The 22190-nt window shown below is 49.5% G+C and overlaps 1 protein-coding gene across 1 annotated transcript in view; it reads right to left on the reverse strand.

Annotated features, from left to right (window-relative positions):
- FAM83F (family with sequence similarity 83 member F) overlaps positions 1–15068 on the reverse strand; it is a 34971-nt gene extending 19903 nt beyond the window's left edge. Inside the window, exon 1 of the mRNA XM_003783178.1 lies at positions 14509–15068. Coding sequence (XP_003783226.1) covers positions 14509–14997 — 489 coding nt within the window. The 5' untranslated portion in view covers positions 14998–15068. The remainder of the gene's footprint in view (positions 1–14508) is intronic.
- Positions 15069–22190: the final 7122 nt, after the last annotated feature.

Genomic DNA, 22190 nt, shown 5'->3' on the forward strand with positions numbered 1-22190 from the left:
CAAGGGCCTTGGTTCTTGACTGTCATTTGTGGGGCCTTATGGTGGGTTCTTTTCTCCTCTCCAGCATCATCTTGGGCTATTTCTCATGCCGCCCCCAGTTTGCAGCCATATGGCATGACCTGCAGTTACCTTAACACAGGGTGTCTCACAGTGGCACTACTCACTTTTGGGGGCTGGATACTTCTCTGCCATCCTGTGCCTTGTGGGATACCATTAGATGCCACCCCTGGTCATGACAACCAAAAACATCTCTAGATGTTGATAAGTGTCCCTTGGGAAGCAAAACTGTGCCTCTCCCTCTCAAGAACGATGTACATATCAGGCAGTTTCAAGTCCTTTTCTTTCTACTCCTTCCATGCCCCTGTGATATATTGACGCAGTTTTCAAGACTCAGCCAAGAATTTCCTGAACTTCTCCCCACCTAACAGTGTATTACCCACTCCCTGCTTCCTGCCCACAGTGTGTTCCAGGCAAATGACAGAGCTCTGTGACACTGTATTAGAATGTCCACTCAGCATCTCTGTCCCTTACTAGGCTATGGGCTTCTGGAAGGCAGGGCCCATCTGATTTCTTCCAGAGTTTCTACCCTTAGCCACAGGACTCAACACAAAGTCAGTTCTCTGTGTCTGTGGAACGATGGCCAAATAAGAGTTTCACAGCAATCACTTTATTTGTTGGGTATAGGTGTAACTTGGCAGTTTTCTCTTTTATTTCATTAATGACAAGGCACTGAGGTGAAGAGGAAAAAAGAACACTGAGCAAGATTCCTGGCTCGATCATTTTGCTGGAAATTGAAGTTCTCCCTCAGGGTACAGAGAAGGGAAAAGAAGTTAGCACCTTTGGGGACAGTTGCCTGAGTGACAGGTCACAGGTCTGGTCTCTGGCATCACTCTACCCACTTAAGATCTCAAAGGAGTAGCCAGCCCTGACTAAGGACGGTATTTAACCAAGGGATCCAGACCAGGAGGCAGGGCTGCCACCAGCACATATGGCAAGTGCTTTTGTGCAAGTAACAAACAAGTACAAGCTTCCTCCTCCCTGTGATGTGAAGGCCGGGAAGTAGAGCAGGCCTGCTGGGAAGTAGAGAAGGGCTGCATGTTAGCCCACAAAGCCCCTTGGCTGTTCTCACCATTGTGTTTGGCCTCTACAACCCAAGACAGTCCAGGCTCTCAGAATCTCAGAGCTAGGAGGAAACTCAGATGGTGTCTTGTCCATCCCAGAGCTGAAAGTTACCTAGTCAAGTTTTAGGAGAGGCTTATAACCTCAGCCCTGAACTTTTCTACAACATCGAGTTTTGTTTCCCCAGACAATGTGGACACAGCAGGCTCTGGGGCCTGATTTATTCTGGCTAGAATCCGGGGCCACCTCTGGTAGGCCACTAGGGAGCAGACTGAGTTGCATGGGTTCCCCTCTCCAGCTGCCCCAACCCTGGAGTAGTGACTCTGGAGCTGTTGACCACAAAGATCACAAACTCTACCCCTTCCTCACCCAGTGGCAAAAAGTAAAAGGCCATAGGCCAAGCTTGCTGATGTCAGGGGCCTGCTGTTGCTGGCCACTTCTCCTGGGGAGGGGAGGAAGGGAAGAAGCCAAGGACACTTTCTCACTATTATCCATGTGAACCTGGGGCCCCACTTTTCACCCCCTGTGCCTCCCTGCCTGCCTCCCAGGGCTGTTGGAAGGTCCAAATGGGATCATGCCCAAGAACTCCTGGGAAAACAGGTACTGTAAACACACTGTTGACTGGTCACGAGTTACCCAGTAACATGGATAGTTTCTACATAAAACTGCTGGTCACAATGTGTTACAATGTCAGAGACACTAAGTAACTTTATATTATAAGCAGCTAAGAGATGAGGAGGGGAGAACAAATAAGAACAAAAGGCTGGCGCGCCTGTAGCTCAGTTGGTAGGGCGCTGGCCACATATATCGAGGCTGGCGGGTTTGAACCCAGCCTGGGCCTGCTCTAAACAACAATGACAACTACAACAATGACAAGAAAAAATAGCTGGGCATTGTGGCGGGCACCTGCAGTCCCAGCTACATGGGAGACTGAGGCAAGAGAATTGCTTAAGCCCAAGAGTTTGAGGTTGCTGTGAGCTGAGATGAGGGTACTATAGGGGTACTCTCTGGGGGAAAAAAAAAAAAAAAGAATAAAATAGGCTGAATTTGAGAAGACTGGGAATTGATACTGGGAGAAATGGACCAGGGAACAGCTGCTATGTTAACACATAGTTGATCAGCAATTTTACGCAGAAGCTACCCATGTAGTTGCTGCAGACTGGTCAGCAATGTGTTAAGAGGGATCTGCAAGGCAAATGGTGCTAACTCCCCACACCTTAAGCCCTGGGGGAGGGCAGCAGCTGGACAAACAGGTCAAGTAGCCCGAAGGCAACCACTCAGGCCATCCCTCTGGCAGCCTGGGGGAGTTTGTCTTTCTGCTCACAGCCCTTCCCTTTCCCATAGAGTGTAAGTGCTGGGTCTAATTGACCAGCCTCTGGCTCAGACAGCTCTGACTGTGAAATCTCTTATGTTCTCCCCAAACAGAGGGAACAAGGTCTATAGTCTATAGGGCAGCAATTGTCAAACCTCAGTGTGTGAAGAATGCCCTGGAAGTGGAGGTGTGTATATACAAACACACCTGTTGAAAATGCAGATTCCAGGGCCCCGTCCTCAAATTTTGACAACACCCCTTTTTTCCACCTTCCAGGTGACTGAATGCAGAAGGTAGATGTTGAGTGAGGAGGCTGGTGTTTAAAAAATAATACACAGTCTGGAAGCAGACAGTCTCATTGGTTGTATGGCCTTGAGTGAGTCATTTACCAGGCCTCAGCTTCCTCAATTTAGAATGGGGAGGTGACACCACTCACAGGGTTGAGTTTTATTTATTTATTTTTTATTTAAGAGATGGGGTCTCACTATGTTGCCCAGACTGGTCTCAAACAATCCTCCTGTCTTGGCCTCCAAAGTGCTGGGCTTACAGGCATGAACCACTGCACCAGGTATGTTCTGAGTTTTAAATGAGACGATGCAGGTAGAGCAACAGCATAGCGCTTGGCCTGTTGTGAGTGACAGGCCAGTAAATGCTGGTGTCCTTTTCTCTCCTCGGAGATAGAGCCTGGAACAAAGTGGCCGTCACTTCGGAGGAGGGGGCAAGAGGGAAGGAGACAGCCAGTGGGGATCTGCTGAGCTCCTGGGGAGCCAGCCAGCCAGTGCCTTGGAGGCCCAGAATCAAGGTGGAGATGTTGTTCCTCTGTTCCCTGCTGTGCCCAGCAGGCTTAGCCCAGAGTGGTGATTAAAGCCCACTCTATAATACTACACTTACAGAAAGGTCAAAATGAACTAATTGAGGGGAAGGGCTACCCAATTAAGAAAGAGCCTGCAGGATGTTCTGTTCATCAAGTGATGCTGGACAGCTACACCCACACACCCATCAGTGCAATCTGCATGTACTGCTCAGAAAGTCACTGCCAGGGAGGATCGCTCGAGCGATCGCTCAAGGTCGCACGCAGTGAGCTATGATCGCACCACTGCATTCCAGTCTAGGCAATAGAGTGAGGCCTTGTCTCTTAAAAAAAAAAGAATTGCAGCCTCTAGGCAACCGAGGTGACTTCTCATAACTGGCACAGCCACTCCTGGAGCATTTCTAGAAAGTGATGGAAGCACTGGAGTATGGAAGCAATTCATTTGGGGCTGAGGTGCTCTTGTAAGTACCCTAGGTACATTGCAAAGGCTGTCATCAAGACTGCTGGCGGGGTGGCTCATGCCTATAATCCTGGCACATTGGGAGGCTGAGGCTGATGGGTTGCTTGAGCTCAGGAGTTTGAGACAAGCCTAAACAGGAGTGAGACCCTTTCTCTACTAAAAATAGAAAAACTAGCTGGGTGTTAATGGCAGGCACCTATAGTCTCAGCTACTTAGGAAGCTGAGGAAGGAAGATTGCTTGAGCTCAGGAGTTTGAGGTTGTTGTGAGCTATGATAATACCACAACAGCCCTCTATCCAAGGCTACAGACTGAGACTCTGTCTCAAAAAAAAAAAAAAAAAAGTTCAAGACCACCCTGAGCCAGAGTGAGACCCTGTCTGTAAAAAATAGCTTGGTGTTGTGGTGGGCGCCTGCAGTCCCAGCTACTTGGGAGGCTTAGAGAATTGCATAAGCCCAAGAGTTTGAGGTTGCTGTGAGCTGTGATACCAGGGCACTCTACCAAGGGTGACAAAGTGAGACTTTAACTGGTCCGGTCTGAATTATCATTAATTTTTACACCAGTAGGGTGTGAACCTTAATTTTCCCAACTATGTACCCTGGGGACAAGGAGGAAAGGAGCACCAAGGAGAGGAGGCCTGCACGGCTGCCCTTGGCAGGAGCTCTTACTGCACAACACCCATGGAATCCTGTCTGCTCCCCAGCCCTGGATTCCAGATTCATTTCACTAAATCCCACAGTTCAAAAGTAGGGTAAGTAGGGGGGACCACAGTGGGGAAAGTGTCAGAGCTGCCACACCAAGTGTGAGACCTGGGGCAAGTTACTTAAACACTCACAATTCCATCTGAAAAACGAGGCTACCTGTCCATTCTTAGGGGGATGAAAAGAAACTGATAAAGCCTACATGAAATCTCAGGTGGTACCTGCCCCAGATGGCCAAGCACGGCCTTCCTCTGGGACAGTGCCTGGGGTACAGGGCACTCAGTGTCAGCTTCATGCGGTACCAGCTTACACTGTCCTGCTCCATTTCCTCTCAGCAGATGTGTCCCCTACGCAAGCCCAAGCACGTCGTTTTCCTGCTCAGATCCTGGGTGGCTCCCAAATGCCACAGAATCTAGTCGGAGGCCCTCTGCCTGGCTGAAGACCCTCCATGTGCCTCCAACTCAAAGCTGTGTTCTTCCACTCCCTCCCCTGACAATCGGCTCCCGCCCCATGGGATTGCTCCTTATTCTCCCAACTCACACTCTCATCACCCTCCTCCTGTGGCGATTGGAAATGCTCAACCTCCACAGAGGTCCCAGTTTCACTCTCCCCCAGACTGTCGCAGGATCAGCCCCTGCCTCCAGCCCCCGGTGGACTGTGTACCCTCCCTTGGATGCAGGTTTGCTCAGGCCAGTGTCTGTCTAAGCACATGGGGGCATCTCCCCCAACTACCCATGAGGGGTGGGGGACAGAGACCCCTGCTCCTCCCGTACAAGGACTGGCACACAGTAAACGTTCCCACAGAACACCTTCAAGTCAGGAGCTTCCCACAGGGAGCTGAGGATGCAATTCGGGCCTCAGCCCTGGCCCACCAAGAGGGCAGAACAGAATCCAGAGCTCTAATGGGGTCCTCTTGCCCACTTGGAGACCAGGCTGCCCCCGCCCTACCAGCAGGGCATGTGGGCTTTGTTACTGTGGCTTTCCAGCTATCTGCGGCCATGTCATAGCATTTTAACTCCCTAATTAGACATCATTAACCACCAGGCTCCCTCTCTGAACAGACTGTACTGAAGGCCAATTCTGCCCAGCCAGGCCAGCTCCTCTCCCAGACCCCTCAACCTCAGCATGGGGCTGTTCCCCACCCTCATGAGTCATGTTCCCTGCTATGCCCACTGGATTCACTCCCCACTGAGCTGATCCTCTGAGGCCATCGCTTTTTACACTCACTCCTGGACAAGAATGAATGAAGGGGAACATACAAAGGCAACCTGGGCTAGCTCTGCAGAAAAGAGGACAGACTGCACCCATGTGAGCAAGGTCAACTAATTCAGCCACAAAGAGCCATATGCTGGGCCCTCCAGGGAGTTAAGTGTAACAATTCTTTTTAAGATCCCAGGCCAGCTTTTCCCTGACCTACGGCATGCTTCTAGGACTGGGACGACTTTCCCGGCACTAAGTTGGTGTTAATTAGTGAAAATTATCTAATGCAAGCTCATTTAACATTAGCTTAAAGCCAAACATAATTACAGAGATAAATCAGCTGCTGAAAAAAAATGCAGTGAAGATACATAGATGATTTTTAGGATCGTCTGAGGTTTGAGCTCCTGGTACTTTGCAGCATGTGGGTAGAGCAAGGCAGGACTAGAGGTATTGCTTGATGGATTTGTCGACAGCAGCATAAGACAATTGGAGCTGGCAGTTTGCCTGGGAGGTTCTGAGAAGCAGTAAGGATAACTGTGGCTATTGGCAGGTGAGTTTCCCTGAGAGGGCTTCCCCAAAGAGGCAAGTTAAGACTGTAAGGAAAGGCGTAGCAGTGAAAGTGAGGAGGAGGGCATTCTGGGAATAGGGTGTGTCTGCGTGCCCCAGGCCTCTGCCCTAGCTTTTGGTCTGTCCTTCCCGTCCACACTTCATCATCTATTCCCAGGAAGGCTCTGATCCCCTGGAACTCCATGCACAAGTACACAGCCCAGAAATCAGATCCATCTCAGTCCCCATCCAGCTTTGCTATTTACTGGCAGTGTGACCTAATCCTTTCTGAACCTCAGTTTCTTCACCTGTAAAATGGAAAGTTGCTGGATTGTTGTAAAAAATAAATGAAATAGTATATTCTAAAAGGGCTGGCACATGTCTGGCATGCAAATGCTCAATGAATAATAGCTTTGGGGGCCAGGCAGAGTGGCTCACAGCAAGAACTCCATCTCTACAGAAAAACAAAACAAAACAAAAATGAGCTGGGTATGGCATTGTGCACCAGTAGTCCCAGTTATTCAGGAGGCTGAGGCAGGAGAATCATTTGTGCCCAGAGTTTAAGGATTCAGTGAGCTATAATTGCTGTGCAGCTTGGGTGGCAGAGTGAGACCCTGTGCCTAAAAAAAGAAAAAATACCTATCAACCCCCTCACCACCACTGTACTATAATTTATCTTCTATTTGTCTCCCCATTCAACTTAAGGCAGGGTTCACATTTTATTCATCTGTATATTTCTGATGACTGGCACATAGTTTCTTGGTAAAATATGTTGAATGAATGAGCAAATGGGAACCTCCATGCAGTCCAGGGACCTTCCTGTGAGGGAGTTAAGGACACTCACAGTCTGTCCTCAAAGACTCACCGAAAGGTAAAAAGTCCTGGTCCCCTCCACCCTAACTCCTGACTCACTGCTAAAAACAAAACAAGAACCCTCATCAGGAGCCTCCTACATGCTCAGCCAGCACATCAAGGAGCCCAACAGAATGATGACCAGCATACAAGCGGTGCCAGGGATAGTTCCAGATTATTGGAAGCCTGAGCCAGAGAGACTAATAATTAGCAAAGCCACAGGCTCTCTCCCAGGACTAAGATTCTGGGATCATTAGCAAGTCCACATATTCCCCGGATTTCAGAGAAGGAAAAGGAAAACCAGGGAAGGCAGCAGCCCCAGCTGAGGCAATAGTTTTGGCACCTGGGAGGGGGGAGGAAGAGGGAGTAGAGAGAGAGAGATCAGTAGAATGACTCAGGCTAGGGGGAGGCTCAGGCTGGCACCAGGAGCAGAAGCCAAGAACAGAAGCAGGCCTCAGCCAGGACCCAGCCCTGGGCTCCTTTGTTCTCTGCCCTGCTCCCCACCCCCAGCTCAGGTTGGAAACTTGTCCCCAAACAGCCTCTGCTTTGTACATTCTAAGAAAAGGACAGGATCTGGCTACCAGGTAAGGCAGCATCCTGGGGGTGGGTGAGAACAGGGAGGGACTGACAGTTGCTGGGCTGGGAATTCCATGGCCTCAACTTATCAGGGAGGGGCACAAGTGCAAGGGAGCCAGAAAGTATCCATGAAGAGGACAATATTATCCCTGGAGGCTACTTAAACCAGATTCCCTGTGTTACCTATTGTCACCTGCCCCCATGTCACCAGGAAGAAAGAACCTTCCTCCCCCCAACCTTTCGCTAGGCATAGATTGGAGCCAGTTCTATATTTGTCTATCTCCAGAACTGGTCTGAAAACCTCACAATAAACTTTGAATGTTTCTGGAAGTTTTAGAGGGAAGAGATAGCCCCAGAGGGAAATTCCCAAGGGTAACCTGCATTTGTAGCAGAAGGACACAGCCTTGAACTTTGACTTGTTGGAATCCCAGCTAGCTCTTATGAGTTCTATGACCTATGCTACCACTTCCCTTGCAAGGTGCTGAGATTGGGTTAAAGAAAATACTTTGTAGCACACAGGTCACCTATCTCAAGTACCTTTTATCTGCATTCATGCCTTAGGGTCTTAGGACAATCTTATGGATGTAAGCAAGAAAGCAAGAACTATCCCCATTTTACAGATGAAGAAATAGAGGCTCAGCAAAGTTAAATCATTTTCCCAAGTCCACCCAGTGAGCTAGGAAAGAAATAACTAGAGCAAGGGTGAGGATTCCCAGTCTTCATGGCTCCCCTGGCAGTGGCTTGGGCCTTCTGAGATCTCTCCCCATCAGACCTGTTTGCTTCCAAGAGACCAAGAGTTTACTGAGGCCCCACCTTCTATTTATGAACTCTCCCAGAAACACCCATCTACCTTTGGGTTATGGGAACCCAAAGTGTCAGATTTCAGAGGAGCCAACCCTCCTCTTAGTCTTCTCCAAAGAGAAACACACCCCAAGGCCATGATTACATCATAGTTAACCCTCAGCACTGCAACTGAAGCCTCTTCTCCCAATGAAGAAAGCTTTAGTTCTCCAGAGAAAAGAACTTGGGGGGATCTTTCCAGACAGCGCTGGGGGGTCTTTGGGCTGGGCCTGGGCCACAACTCGCCCTTCAGGATGACAATGTGCAGGAAACATCCTCAGGGCCCCTCTGCAGAGAAGATCCTGGACTGAGGATTCAGATGCCTCCCACAGGCAGCCCGGGGGAAGGCAGACAAGCTGCCCTCACCAACTCCCACCCCACCCTCACCAAATTGAGGCCAGCAGAAAAATTCATGAAGTGGAGGGGTGGGCAGGGCAGCCACTGTTCCCCCCACGCAAAGCAGGGAACTGGAGACAGACACACCTGTCGGCGGGGTGGGGGTGGGGCGGTGGCCCCAACAATGAGCAGCGACTCCTGGGTGGGTTACCCTGACTTCTTGGGAGAAGGTTTGGCCACACTACCCTCCTTACACAACAAGAAGAGGAGAGAAGGCAATATTTACTTTCCATGACAATGAACATTTTTACCATACTTCCTAGGACCCTCAGCTTTCACACACCATTTTAAAAAATCATTCAGAAACCTAGATATTATCTTCCTTAGTTTTATCAGTCAGGAACCTCAGGGAGGGCAGAAATTTGCCCGAAGGAACACCGTTGGTAAGTGGTGGGATAGGATAGAAACCAAGATCTTTCAACTTCAGAGCCTGTCTTCTGTTCTTGATATAAAGCTGGGCCTCAGACTCAGAACCCAATAACCAAAGTGCCCTGAGCTTGCCAGGGATGCCTGGACAGGCTGGGGCAAGATTCCAGAAGAGCTGGGAGGTGGTTATTCTCTGATACTGCAGCTATGCCATGATCCACCAGCTTTGATGGGACAAGTGACTCTGGAACAAAGCTCATGTTGAAATTGTCACTTGTGGAAGGGTAGAAAGGTCAAGAGAGGAGACAGTGTGTGGGGCCTGTGGGTCCCCAGGCTGCCTGAGATGCCTATTGTCCTGTTCATTTTAATCAGGCTTCCAAAAGACAGCTCAGAAGCTTCTAGATGGGGAAGGAGGAAGGTATGGAGGTATGAGGAGCCCAGTCAAGAATTGGGACTAGCAACACAAACAAGGTGCTGAGGTGGCTAATGAGTATATAATCTGACTCTCAGAATTCAAAAACTAGTAACATTAAAAAAACTATTTTTGTATACTGGATATATATTTTTGGCATCTGCTCAATCTCTGTATCTTAATACCCAGCACAGCACTTGGCATGAAAAAGGTGATTGGTACTATTTGCTGGGCGTAGCTGAAGAGCAAAGTGTCAACTGAGTACTTAATGTGGAAGGATGGTGGCCTCTACTCAGGGGCAGAGGCTGTCATCTGCAAGGCTGAGGCTCATGGTGAGGTGAGCTGATGACTCCAAGACTTTGTCACATCTCCTGGGCACCTGTATCCCAGCTGTTTACTGGACTATCCCATGAGCCGAACAGACCTCAAACCAAGGCTATGAACCTTGGCCAATCATGCCTCATGCTCTGAGGCCTTTCCCCACGTCCTTCTTACCCATCCCTCTCCTGGTTCCCCCACCACCCTAAGTTAGAGCATTCTTCTCTCTGCTGCCAGACCACTTGTTACATCAGGGATTAAAGGCCCTGAGTAATGTGTCCCTCAGCAGACATTTACTTCCCTAGAGGGACGGGTGGCCAACAAAAGATAGTTTTCAATTCCTTAAATGGATTGTTGACCACCTGTTACAGTCAGGACACCACTGGGGTCCTGCAAAGAAGACCGAGGGGAGTAAGACAAAGTCTCTACTCTTCTTCTTCTTCTTTTTTTTGAGGTAGAGTCTTACTCTGTCACCTCTGTCTATAGAGTGCTGTGACATTGTAGCTCACAGCAACCTCAAATTCTTGGCCTTGAGCAACCCTCATGCCTCAGCCTCCCAAGTAGCTGGAACTACAAGTGTCTGCCACAGTGCCCAGATAGTTTTTCTGTTTTTGCTCAGGCTCGTCTTGAACTCCTGAGCTCAAGCAATCCACTTGCCTCCGAGAGTGCAAAATTACAAGTGTGAGCCATCATGTCCCTGCTCTTCTAAAGCGCTTCTAACTCAGAAGGATAAAATGGACTCTCCTAAAGCAAGCTGTGTGGAACTTTTGGATTGAAAATTTGATAAAATGCCAAGGAAGAGGTGGCCTCTCCTCACCAGGCCTTGAAGGAAAGGGGTGATGGGACAAGCCCATCAACAGATAGAGATAGGGTAGGACTAGCCTGGTTACCCACTCCCTTCTCTCCTCAATCAACCTGGCAGGCCTATTCCACTAACTACAACAGGAATAAAAGGAGTAGCTTCTAGTTAATAGCAGTCACTTCCAGCAGCCTCCCTCTCCTGGGCTGTGTGTATAATTTTCGTGGGGTCACTGGTAATCCTGACCAAGGGCCTGGGGGTGCTGTGTAATCTCCTTGTCCTTGGTCTAAAGACAAGTTGTTTCATGCTTTAGGACCTCAGAGGGATCCTCTGAGAAATGAAGACAATATCCTGCCTTACATGGTCATTGAAGCTCCAAGGAAATTGGACAGTTTGAGATAAACTAAGAACAGGTGAGTTAGCTGGTACATTTGGGCCCAGCAGTAAGTTTTCTTTGTTTCTGAAGCACAAGGCAATATTCTCTAAACCTGCCCAGCAGCCTCAAAAATGGATGCAGCCAGTTGCAAGGGAGCCTGGGTGCATGTATGGCTTAGCACCATGTCATCTGTGTGCCAAAGACAGTCCTCAGCATCAGATGGTCTTCCCTAAGCCAGTTTAGGGGCTGGGCAAGTGCCCTTCCTGCCTGCCTCCTATCAAGCTCTGCTCATACTATATTACAATGATGGATTAGCAGATGGTTAGGCTATCTAAGAGCAGAGGTGTGTTCTCTGCTAAAGTAAGCTTAGTACACAATAGACCTGTTCCCAGTGCAGCTTGTAAAGGACCTTCTGCCATTTGCAGAGGCCCAGGGAGAACACAGCTTAGGCTGCCACCCTTCCACTTTTTGCAGCCCCACCCCCACACCTGCTGGGCTGTCTCCTGATTGTCCCTCTTCCCTCCACCCCTCCTCCCCAATCACATTTTCAAAGTGTCCCCTAATTAGGCTCCTTTCTCCATATGTCTAAAGACCCAGATAAGGAATTTCTCTTTAGACTGTGACCATGGGCAAGTCATGGCAACTCCTTAGTTTCCTATTTGTCATGTGGGAACAAAAATGATAGCACTTCACGGAGTTCCTCCAAGGACTACAGAACTCTCTGGCACATAACTGGAGGTGGGCATGTCCCTCAGCCTCCCCTCCATGTTACTGGTATCTTTCCACATGAATCATCCGGGTCAGCCCCACCCTGCTTCTGGGGCATCAAATTCTCATTAGAAACAAAGGAGAAACTCCCACCCTAGGGTGAAAAGGAAGGAGGAAGGATCTAGTTTAATGGCCATGAAGATTCCTTGCCAGCTGGACACACTGGTATGGGGGTGGGGGGCGCGGAGGCAGTCAGCAGTCAGAAGGTGCAGCCTTTAGAGCAGAAGCCAGGGATCTGGATTCTTCTGTAACCAACCACGTGACTTTTGGACAAGCCCCTTTCCTTGTCTGTACCTCAGTTTCCTCACCTGTGAATCAGAATCAACCTACTTCTTTGAGAAGAAGTGGCTATACAGACATACAGGACAGTGATTAAGGGTGGAGGCCCAAGAGCCTGGAAGTTGAGTGGGTACAGACAGGGTCAGAAGCTGCTGCTTCTGGGGGCTGGTCAGGTACCTTGGGCCCAGTTTTAGGGCCCCTAAACTAGGCACTAAACTCCCACTATAATGTTCTTTGTTCTTTTTTTCCTGCCGATCAAACCACCTTGCTTTTTTCAAAGGCACATCTCTCACTCTTGTTCTGGAGTCTTACTTAAAAATTGCCCATTCTACTTTACTTCTCTCTCTTTCCAATTGTGCAGTTTGCCTCCCTCCGGAAGCTTCCCCAGATTAAGCAATCCAGCCTCAAATTCTTTTCCTCTCAGCATTTGAGTAAACTCTTGCAGGCAGGACATAGGCTACAGGTTGTATCTTCTTTATACAGTAGGCACCCAGGAAATAAATACTGGTTAAATCTGTACATATTGGATTGGTTCACAATTGTTAGAGTTAATTTAAGAACACCCTTCTATACAGGACTAGAAGCTTCAGTGGCCAGGGGCCTTGTCACCCCCTTCTTTTATCAGGGGTACACAGCTTGTACCCCATGTTGTGACCAGGGTAGCTCCATTCAAACTCCATGCTTAATCCTACAGCACCATTTATTTCAGACTGGGACAAGATAGCACAGTGGTTAAGAGCAAAGGCTTTGGTGTTTGGAGCCTGGCTCAGCCACTTCCTAGTGATGAGACCTCCAGCAAGAAACATCTGTTCTGAATCCTGATTTCTTTTTCACTAGAAACAAGAATACATATCTCACCCAGGTGTTGTGAAAACAAATGAGGAAATGCAGTGGTTGGCATATTCATGGCATTAAGTGCTAAATAAATTCAAGCTTTGTTAGTGTTACATCATGAGACTTGACCCCTGACCCCAGCTGTAGCCTGCGACCCAGTATTGCCCCACACTTTCCTTATGCCACATCTGTGTTCAATCTTGCCTTTTTCCTCTGCAGAATGCAAATATACAAAGAAAGCTCAGTCCAACAAGGAGGAATTTAGAGAGGGAGGGTGGAAATATGGACAATGAAAAGTTAACCCTTCCTTCTGAAAGCCAATCTAGCCAACTACCTAGGTCAACCCTTCAGGAAGAGATGCTTTGGTCTTTCCAGCTTAATTTTCCCTTCTCAGGCCTGTTCGGAGTCCAGAGGAAACAGAACTCCAACCACATGCATTCATTTGAATTAGTGTGGTGAACCCAAGCCCCTCCTGTTGTGTACTTCGAATTGGGTACCAAAGGCTGCTGTTGTTTCTTAACAAATATGGTATGGAACCAGATTTAGCAAATAAAAATAGAAAATGCCCCATTAAATTTGAATTTCATATAAATAATGAATACATTTTTCAGTACCAGTATGTCAGTATCAGTAATATTTGGGATAAATTGATACTAAAAAGTTATGCGTTGTTTATTTGAAGTTCAAATTTAATGGAGCATTCCATATTTTATTTGGAAGCGACCTAGGTACTCCTACCAGAAGGCACAGAGTAAAAGTTGAAATCTTCCCCCTGCTCCACAACCTCCTGGACCCACCAGCATTCCCAGCCAACCATCCTGGAAACCTCCCTTCCTTCCAATTCTCAAGCAGAGCCATGTGCTAAGTAGAAGCTTTTCCCAGAGCTGCTGAGTCCAGTGACCTGCCTTGTCAAAGTGGTCAGCACAGTGCCAGGGGCATAGTAGGTGGTCAGAATACATTTCCTCACTCATTCCAGGTTGCTTGAGCTCTAGTACTGGACCCAGAAGAGGGTGTGAAAGTGAGGGGCCTGCACAGCTTTGACTGTAGGTGGGTGGAGGTGTTCTCAAGAGCAACATGGCTGAATTGGGGAGGTCACCACCAGCTACTTCCTGGAGTAGTTTTGAAGATAACATGAGAAAATGGCTGGGGATATGTCCTGTAAATCCCTGGGCAGCAGATAGGTTATTGTCAGGACCTTCCAGTGACTCATTTTTTGCAGGGCCTCATGGCATCCACTCTTCCCTAGGGAAGGGGACATCAGGAAGAAATTTCAGAAGTATAGAGCAAAGACAGTGCCTCTGGGCACTATAACAATGATGACCAACATCTGTCCAGCACCTTCTAATCTGTTAAACATTCACATCTATCCTGTGGAGATAGACACCTCAGAGACCTCACCATAGCCCCGCGAGATGAGGGAGGGCTGGGATCCAGAATACACATGGTGCCAGGGCGGTCTGCTCCAGGCCCTGCTGCGGAGGTGGGGTCTGGTCCAAGGGGCTGGGGTTGGGGGTCTCACCAGTTGGGGGCGGAGACAGGGCCTACCTTCTGGGCCTGTTGGATCATCTCCCTGACCACCTGCTTGAGGTGCGGCGCCTTCTCCTCCTTGGGTGGGTGAGTGAAGAGGGTAACACGGCTCACGCCGCGGTAGAAACCGGTGTCTGTCCAGCCCAGGTCCAGTGGGGGGACCTCGGTGTCAGAACGGTCAGGCCAGTAGGCCAGGGACTCGCCGGGCTCCGCTGGGGCCTGCGTAGGGGCCTTGGCCTTGGCTTTGTTCTTGCCCCTGGCGGCGGCGGCGGGGGCGGCGTCCTCGTAGGGGCTCCAAGCAGCGAGGAGGGCCTGGCGCTCCTGGCTGGAGAGGAAGTCCCGCAGCTGCTCCTTCTTGACCCGCTCGCGGTAGGCCTGCTCGCCGCCGCCCAGCAGCGCCTCCAGCGCGGCCCGCCGCCGCTCGCAGTAGTAGAAGGCGGCCTGCACCTCGGTCACTCTCTCATTCACGTGCGCCTCGTCCAGGCAGCTCAGCTGGGACTCGGCCATGGCGCCCCAGCCCGGGCCCTGCCGCGGCCCCAAGGTCCCACCACTGTACCTGGAGCCGCCGAGGGGCGGGGCGCCTCACCTGGCCGCGGGGTTGGCCTCGGCCCGCCCGCCGCCGCGTGCTGGCCAATCCGTGCGGGCCGGGACGCGGGCGCGGCCGTCGGGCGGGGAGGGGCCGCCGCGTCGCCACCACCGGTGAGGGTCTCTACCGGCCTAGGCGCTGCACTGCTGCGGCGACCGGGGTCAGTCTGCAGGGCCCGGCCTGGGTCGGGAGCCACAGAGTGGAAACAGACTCGGGCTGGGCGGCAGTTAGACCCACGTGCGGCCTCTGGCCCATGTCTGCCTCCTGGCCCCGACTCTCCTGTGGGGCCAAGATTGGCGACTTGACCCTTTTTGCCTCCAGCCCCAGGCCAACATATGGTGCATGTTCACCGTTCATTGCCGAGCAGGTAGGGCCTGGAGCACGTGTTCTGGCCGAGGCACCTCTGGGGCAGTGATCTGACCCCTCCCCCGTTGAAGGCCTGGGGGCTCTGCTGCTGGACAGGATTGTGACGGCTGGTGGTGGGGGTGGGGGGGGAGTGGGCAGTGGATTTGCGAAGGGGAAATGCTAATGAAATCTCTAGCTCCTTCCCACGTGTCCCGGTTCTGAGATCAGAGGCCTCCAGGGGCTGTCAATCTAACACCTTCACCATAAAAATTTCTTAAAAAAGAAAAAGCCATTTAAACCCAGAAACACAGAGGAGATGTAAGTAGCAGGCAGTGAAATCTGCACCCCACCCCATTTTAATTTGAAGTTTGGGCAAGACAGGCTGCCAGAGGCCTGATTACTATATTAGTGAATCAAAATATATGTTTGAGCTCAAGGAAGCCACATGTGCACACACACAGCATACAGCAGCAGCTCTGCTGTTTCCCATTGGATTAAATACAGTCTTCTTAGTCATTAACATATTATTTTGTTCCTGCACTGCTATACAATTTGATTCTCCACATTCAAAATATTTTCAGATCATAGCAACCAAAGGTTCACATTTCTCTCATTTTACAGCTCAGCGTCTTAGAGCTGGAAGGAGCTTTTTAAGCTAGTTCCACCCCCTCATTTTACAGATGAGGAAATTGAGGCCTAGAAACGTGGGCTTTGCCGGGGACTCCTGCACGGGAGAAGTAGAACATGAGGAGTGCTTAGTTCTCCCGTCTTAGAACCCATACACCACAACCGCCTTTGCCCTTTCTCCTTTTCTTGTGAAACAACAGGTTTGGGGGGTGTGGTTTTAACTCCAGGGGATTTGTAGAGGTGGCTTACCATTTCTAAGGCCTTCCTTTGATGGTCTGAAAAACTGAGGGTTAGATTTTCAAATATCTGCAAATTTTGTGACAATCATCAGTTCTGACATCCTTTGTCAGCCCAAAGATCAGGAGTGGTGAGCAGCAAAGTGTTCACCACCTCATTTATCTGTCCTTTGCCCATCTTGGGAACTGGAAGTCTTCACTTCTGGTCATACTCCAATTTGTTTGTTTGTTTGTTTGAGACCCAGTCTCACTCTGTTGCCCAGAATAGAGTGCCATGGTATCAGCCTAGCTTACAGCAACCTCAAACTCCTGGGCTCAAGCAATCTTTGTGCTGGCTAATTTTTCTATTTTGAGTAGAGGCTGATCTCAAACTCCCTCCTTGGTCTCCCAGAGTGTTTGGATTGCAAGCATGAGCCACCCTGCCAAGTGTACCCATCCACTCTTATGTACACATAGACAAATTATGTCTTCAGGTAGAAGAGCATTTAGTTTGTTACCTAATAACTTGAGGCCTCATAGGATGCCAGACCCTACACCCTGGGGAAACAGAGGAGCTCAGGGCAGTGGAAGGATAATGGAATGCAGAGAAAGGGAATAGAAGTGTGATGAAAGTGATTTCACTTTTTTTTTTTTTGAGACAGAGTCTCACATTGTCGTCCTAGGTAGAGTGCTGGAGTGTCACAGCTCACAGCAACCTCAAACTCTTGGGCTTAAGCCATTCTCTTGCCTCAACCTCCCAAGTAGCTGGGACTACAGGCGCCCACCACAGCACCTGGCTATTTTTAGAGATAAGGTCTCTCTCTGGCTCAGGTTGGTCTTGAACTCTTGAGCTCAGGCAATCCACCTGCCTCCACCTCCCAGAGTGCTAGGATTACAGGAGTGAGCCACTGCACCTGGCCTTGAACGTGATTTAAGAAAGGCAGTCAGAAATGCTTTAGTAGCAAACTGTTTCAACATTACTCAGTGCTTGCTATGTATCTGATACACAATTCGTTGCTCAGTACGTATTTCTTAAAGAAAAAATTAGAGCCAAGAGAAAGGTAAATGGAAGGAGTTTTGGGGGACTATGAAGGAAGATGCAATTAATTTGCCCAGTGGGATGTGGATAAGAAGAGCTTTCCCCAGCAGGAAAAAATTTTGAGTGAAGCCTAAAAGGAAGAGATGAATTCAAGGAGAGAGGGAGCAAAGACATTCAGAAGTCGAGTTTTGGAAACAGTCAGAGCATCATGCTGACACCAGGCTCACATGGATTCACCCCAAGATACTTAACTTTTCAGAGTCTTGGTGTCCTGATCTGTAAAGTGGGATAATAATGCTGTCCGTTCTTGACCTTCCAGATGGTTGTAGGAACTGAAAATGAGATCACACTTGAGTCTAACTGGTAGAAAGTGGTTTATAACAGTGCTTCTCAAACTTTACTGTGCATGGTAAGCACATAAGGGAGGGCTGTTAAAAGGCAGATTCTGATCTTGGTGAGGCCTGAGATTCTGCATTTTTAACAAGCTCCCCAGTGATGCTAGTAGTGCTGCTCCACTGAAAGAACGTAGCCTGGCCCGGATTTCTGAGATTGGTAGAGGAGAGGGTCCTGGAATGGAATCCAGCTCTCCTGATATTAGCTGTGTGTCCCTGGGAAAGTTATTTCTCCTTTTTGGGCCTTGGTCTTTTCATCAGTGAAATATGGGCAATAATAGGTCCTACCTCACTGGGTTATGTGAGAAAGAAAACAAGTCAAAGCATACACACTGAGTGTTATGTCTGGCACAGGTGGTAGCGAGAGGTTAAAAGGGCAGCTAAAGTGTGGAAAAATGAGACTGGAAAGAGAGGGACATTGGGGCCAAATTGCAGGGATCTTGACTATAGACCTTACTCAAAAATAGTAGCAGTATTGTGTACCAGGCACTGTGCTACATGTTTTATGTGCACTTTAAATGAAGTGATCCTATTAGAAAACTGGGGCACAGAGAGGTTCAGTAGCTCACTCTAGGTCATTCAGCTAGTAAGCAGAAGACCCAAAATCCAAACCCAGACCATCTGACTACAGTGCCTGCCTACCTACCCACTTTGCTTTACTGACTCAGCTGGGAATGTTAGAAAGGGACATCAGTTTTTTTTGTTGTTGTTTTTTGCAGTTTTTGATTGAGGCTGGATTTGAACCCGCCACCTCTGGCATGTGGGGCTGGTGCCTCACTCCATTAAGCCACAGGCACCACCCCAGAAAGGGACATCGGAAGGAGAGAGTGTTCCCCTTGTTCAGTAATTCATTCAACAAACATTTGCTGAATTCGTAGCACTGTGCTAAGGGTTAGAAACCATTCATTCATTCACCAGATCCTTGTGGAGCCTCAGTAAGCACAAGGCCCTGTTCTAGGTACTAGGGCTGCAGCTCAGAGCAGAACAAAGTCCTTGCCCGCCTGGAGCTCACATTGAAATAGAATGATTAAGACATGGTTTTTGCTTTCAAGGAGCACAAATGTTATGTGACATGAGTTGTGATTGGACAGAAGGTTAGAAGCAGAGCAGAATATTTTAGTAACAGTTCAGGTTGGAAAAGGTCTTTCTAGATCTAACTGAGATAAAACACACTGTGGTCTTTTTGTAATGTTTACCTTAACATACCCATGACTTACTTATTCAGCCAACTTTTTGAGCTTAATGTGTACTAGATAACATGCTTGCCACTGAGAATTTAAAAAAAAAAAGGAGGAATCAGATGTAATAACTAGCTTCCTTGATGGGTCCCTTGGTTTAGCTGAGAGTTAGATTCTCACGGCAATCTTTACAAGGTAAAGTATGAAGTGGTACGAAGGCCTCCGCAGAGAGTGTGCAGGCTGTGGAGGCATTTTAATGTATAATTACCTAATTTGATCTGTCCCCTCCCCCACACCTGCTGAGGTAGACTGTGAAGGAGTTATTGTCGGGTATTACAGATGAATAAACTGGGGCTCCAGGAGATGTGCTGTCCAATGTTATGAGTGGGCATTGGAAACGCTGGGGTGTGTGTCCACATAGCTCGATCCCCAGACTCCTCTGCCCTGCCACACACCTAAATACTCTATGCACTCCTCCTGAGATTTTTTAAAAGCCATCCTTACTCCCTGATTTCTATCAGGGGCAGGCCCTGGGATCAAGCTACATATCTTCTCACCCAGGGACACTCCATGGGGCAAGGGCCCCCTAGGAAAGCCCCTGGTCCTCTACGAGTCCTTCTGGCTCTGGGTCTGGAGTTTCCCTGAGCTAGGTGGGGCCCTGTCATGGTTGCATTTCCAACTCCAGAGGCCTTCTTGCATAAGGTGGCTTCCCCTTTCCTGAGAAACTGTGTCTCATCCCGTGATGCCCTTCCTGCTCCGCCCCTCCTCCTTCCTCTGGCAGACAGTGCGTGTGCCCTTCTGGGTAGTTGGCTGTAATTCACCTTCCTCCTGCCTGCTGCCGCACACCTCGGGCTGTGGGTTCACAAGATAAAGATGTGACACGTTGTATTTAATGTTCATTGTAGCTGTGTTCATCCCTGCACACGTCTATTTTCCCAGGCCCTCCTGTGTAATTTGAGTCCCCAAATACCCCACCTCACGATGTATTTTTAGATAAGTTTTCCAGGGGCAACTTTTTTCCTCCATAGCAATTTGTGTCATGAGTGCCTCTTATATTTTGGGGACTCTCTTGTGCCTCTGTAAAATTCTTGCTCACCGCCTAGAGCAGAGGTCCTCAACTTTTTAAACAGGGGGCCAGTTCACTGTCCCTCAGACCATTGGAGGGCTGGACAGCAGGCCCCAGGATGAGTCAGCTGCTAAGCAGGATAGGCAGCAGTGGCAAAAACACCTGGGAGGCCGGATAAATGTCTTAGGTGGCTGCATGTGGCCCGTGGGCTGTAATTTGAGGACTCCTGGCCTGGAGGCTGAGATCCTGGCCTGAATATGCTGAGTAAACCCTCACCTGTGACCCATTCTACTGTCCTAAGAAATCAAGGGTGCACCACGAAGGCGTCCCACCTTTGTCCACCTACCTAAGGCTTTCATCTAGTCATTCGATGATTATTTATTGAGCACTAATTATGTACTCAATAAAATAAATAAAACTCGGGCAAGTTCATGCCCCCACAGATCTTCCAGACGCAGGGACTTGTTAAACCTATGGCAGTGGCGGCATATAGGCGCCCTCTCTCGTAACCCTGCACTGCTTTCTCTGATGAGGTGGTTCCTGGTTTTTCTTTACCTCCTTCTCAGTCTCCATTGTCCATCCCTTAAACCTTGGTGTTCCTCAGAGCCCACCCCTGGCCTTCCTGTCTTTTCCATCTCACCTGCTCAATGGGCAGTCTCGCCTTCCCAAGGTCAGATGACTCAACTCCAGAGCTCTTTCCATTGCAGGCCAGTTTATCAGGCTGCCTGCTGGCCCTCTCTACTCGGATGTCCCATAGGTACCTCCAGTGCAGCATGTCCCAAACAGAAGCCACCAACCCCTTCTTCTTTGCCTCCTCATACCGTTCCTCCTGGTTTCCCTCCTCTGCAGTGACCTGGCCATCTACCATCTGCCATCTTGCCCACGTGGGAAACACGAGCTCATTTGGATTCTTCCCCACCCTGGCAGCCACTAGGTCAGAGGAGGCTTCCTCCAGGATGGGATGGGATGTGATTCCCCTCAGTCCCCTTCCCTCCTTCCATGCTGCAACTCCCCACTCCTCATTTCCTCTCATTTGTATCCTGCATTTTTGCAAGAGCCTCCTGACTGGCTTCCCTAACTGAAGTTTTCTCCTTTCTGAAAGCAAATATCACTATGTTTGTATAAAATTCTTCTGGTTCCCCATCACTCCTAGGCTAAAGCCCATTTCTGATCTTGACCCACTGTGCTTCTCCCTTCCTGGACATTTTGGGCCTTTGTTCAGGAAGCTCCCGCTCTCACAAGCTTTTCCCTCCAGCCCATCAGAGACTCTTCTGGCTCACTTAGTCTTCAGCTGGGTGCTCACTTCCTCCACAATCCTTCCCTGGCCTCCAAGTCCAGGTCGGGTGCCCTTCCTTGCTGCCTCACTCTGTTTTAGCACCCATGTCGTGATGCTCTGTCTCCCCTAGCCATCTAAGGCCCTTGAGGTCAGGGCAGTGGTTTTTGTCATGGTGTTCCCGGGCGTTATGCCTGAACCACTGGACTTCACCAGCTCCCTCTCCCCACCACCTCTTTACTTCAAACTGACCAGGTATTTCTTCTTAAAACAGCAGGGGCTGGGTGCTATGACTCATGCCTATGATCCCAGCACTTTGGGAGGCTAAGGCAGAAGGATCACTTGTAGCCAGGAGTTCAAGACCAGCTGAGCACTAGCACACATATTCAAAGGTGAGAACAGCCCAGATTTCCTGTCTCCATGTAGCTCCACTCCCAGGAGGCGGCTTGAACCCCAAGCTGAGAATGACAGGGGATAGTCTTCCTAGTAGAGAAAGTGTCTGATCTGGGTGAGGTTGCATGTAAAGTAATGGGAGTCCATCGTTGGAAGCAACCCAGGTGGCTGATATCCCTGTGGTGGCCCTGGGCTGGTGCTGCTGCCCCTGGCTAGCCTGGTATTGTCCCTTTAAGAATTATTCCTTTGCTTGGCCAGCATCCCTGGCACTTTGTCTTTTGCAGGTGGTCACTGCAGGGCAGGCGTCACCTGGAAGAGGGTGGTGAGGTGAGGGAGGAGGACTCTCCCAGAGCGGAGGTGCTGTATCAGCAAGTTAGCAGCTTGATGGGTGCAGGAAGATCGCCCCAAGGAGGACAGAGTACAGGACAGGCAAGTTTCAAAGGAGAGGAGTCCTCTGCAGCAACTTGTCCTCACTGGGGATGGGGCAGGGCAGGGTGGGGTGGGGTGGGGCAGGCTGAAGAAGGCTGTTTCTGCCAACAATGAAAGATGATTATTGAGGGGCTTGGGGGACTAGCTGGCCACAGAA

This window comes from Otolemur garnettii, unplaced genomic scaffold (assembly GCF_000181295.1).
Source record: "Otolemur garnettii isolate 467f Iridium unplaced genomic scaffold, OtoGar3 scaffold00007, whole genome shotgun sequence".
Classification (NCBI taxonomy): domain Eukaryota; kingdom Metazoa; phylum Chordata; class Mammalia; order Primates; family Galagidae; genus Otolemur; species Otolemur garnettii.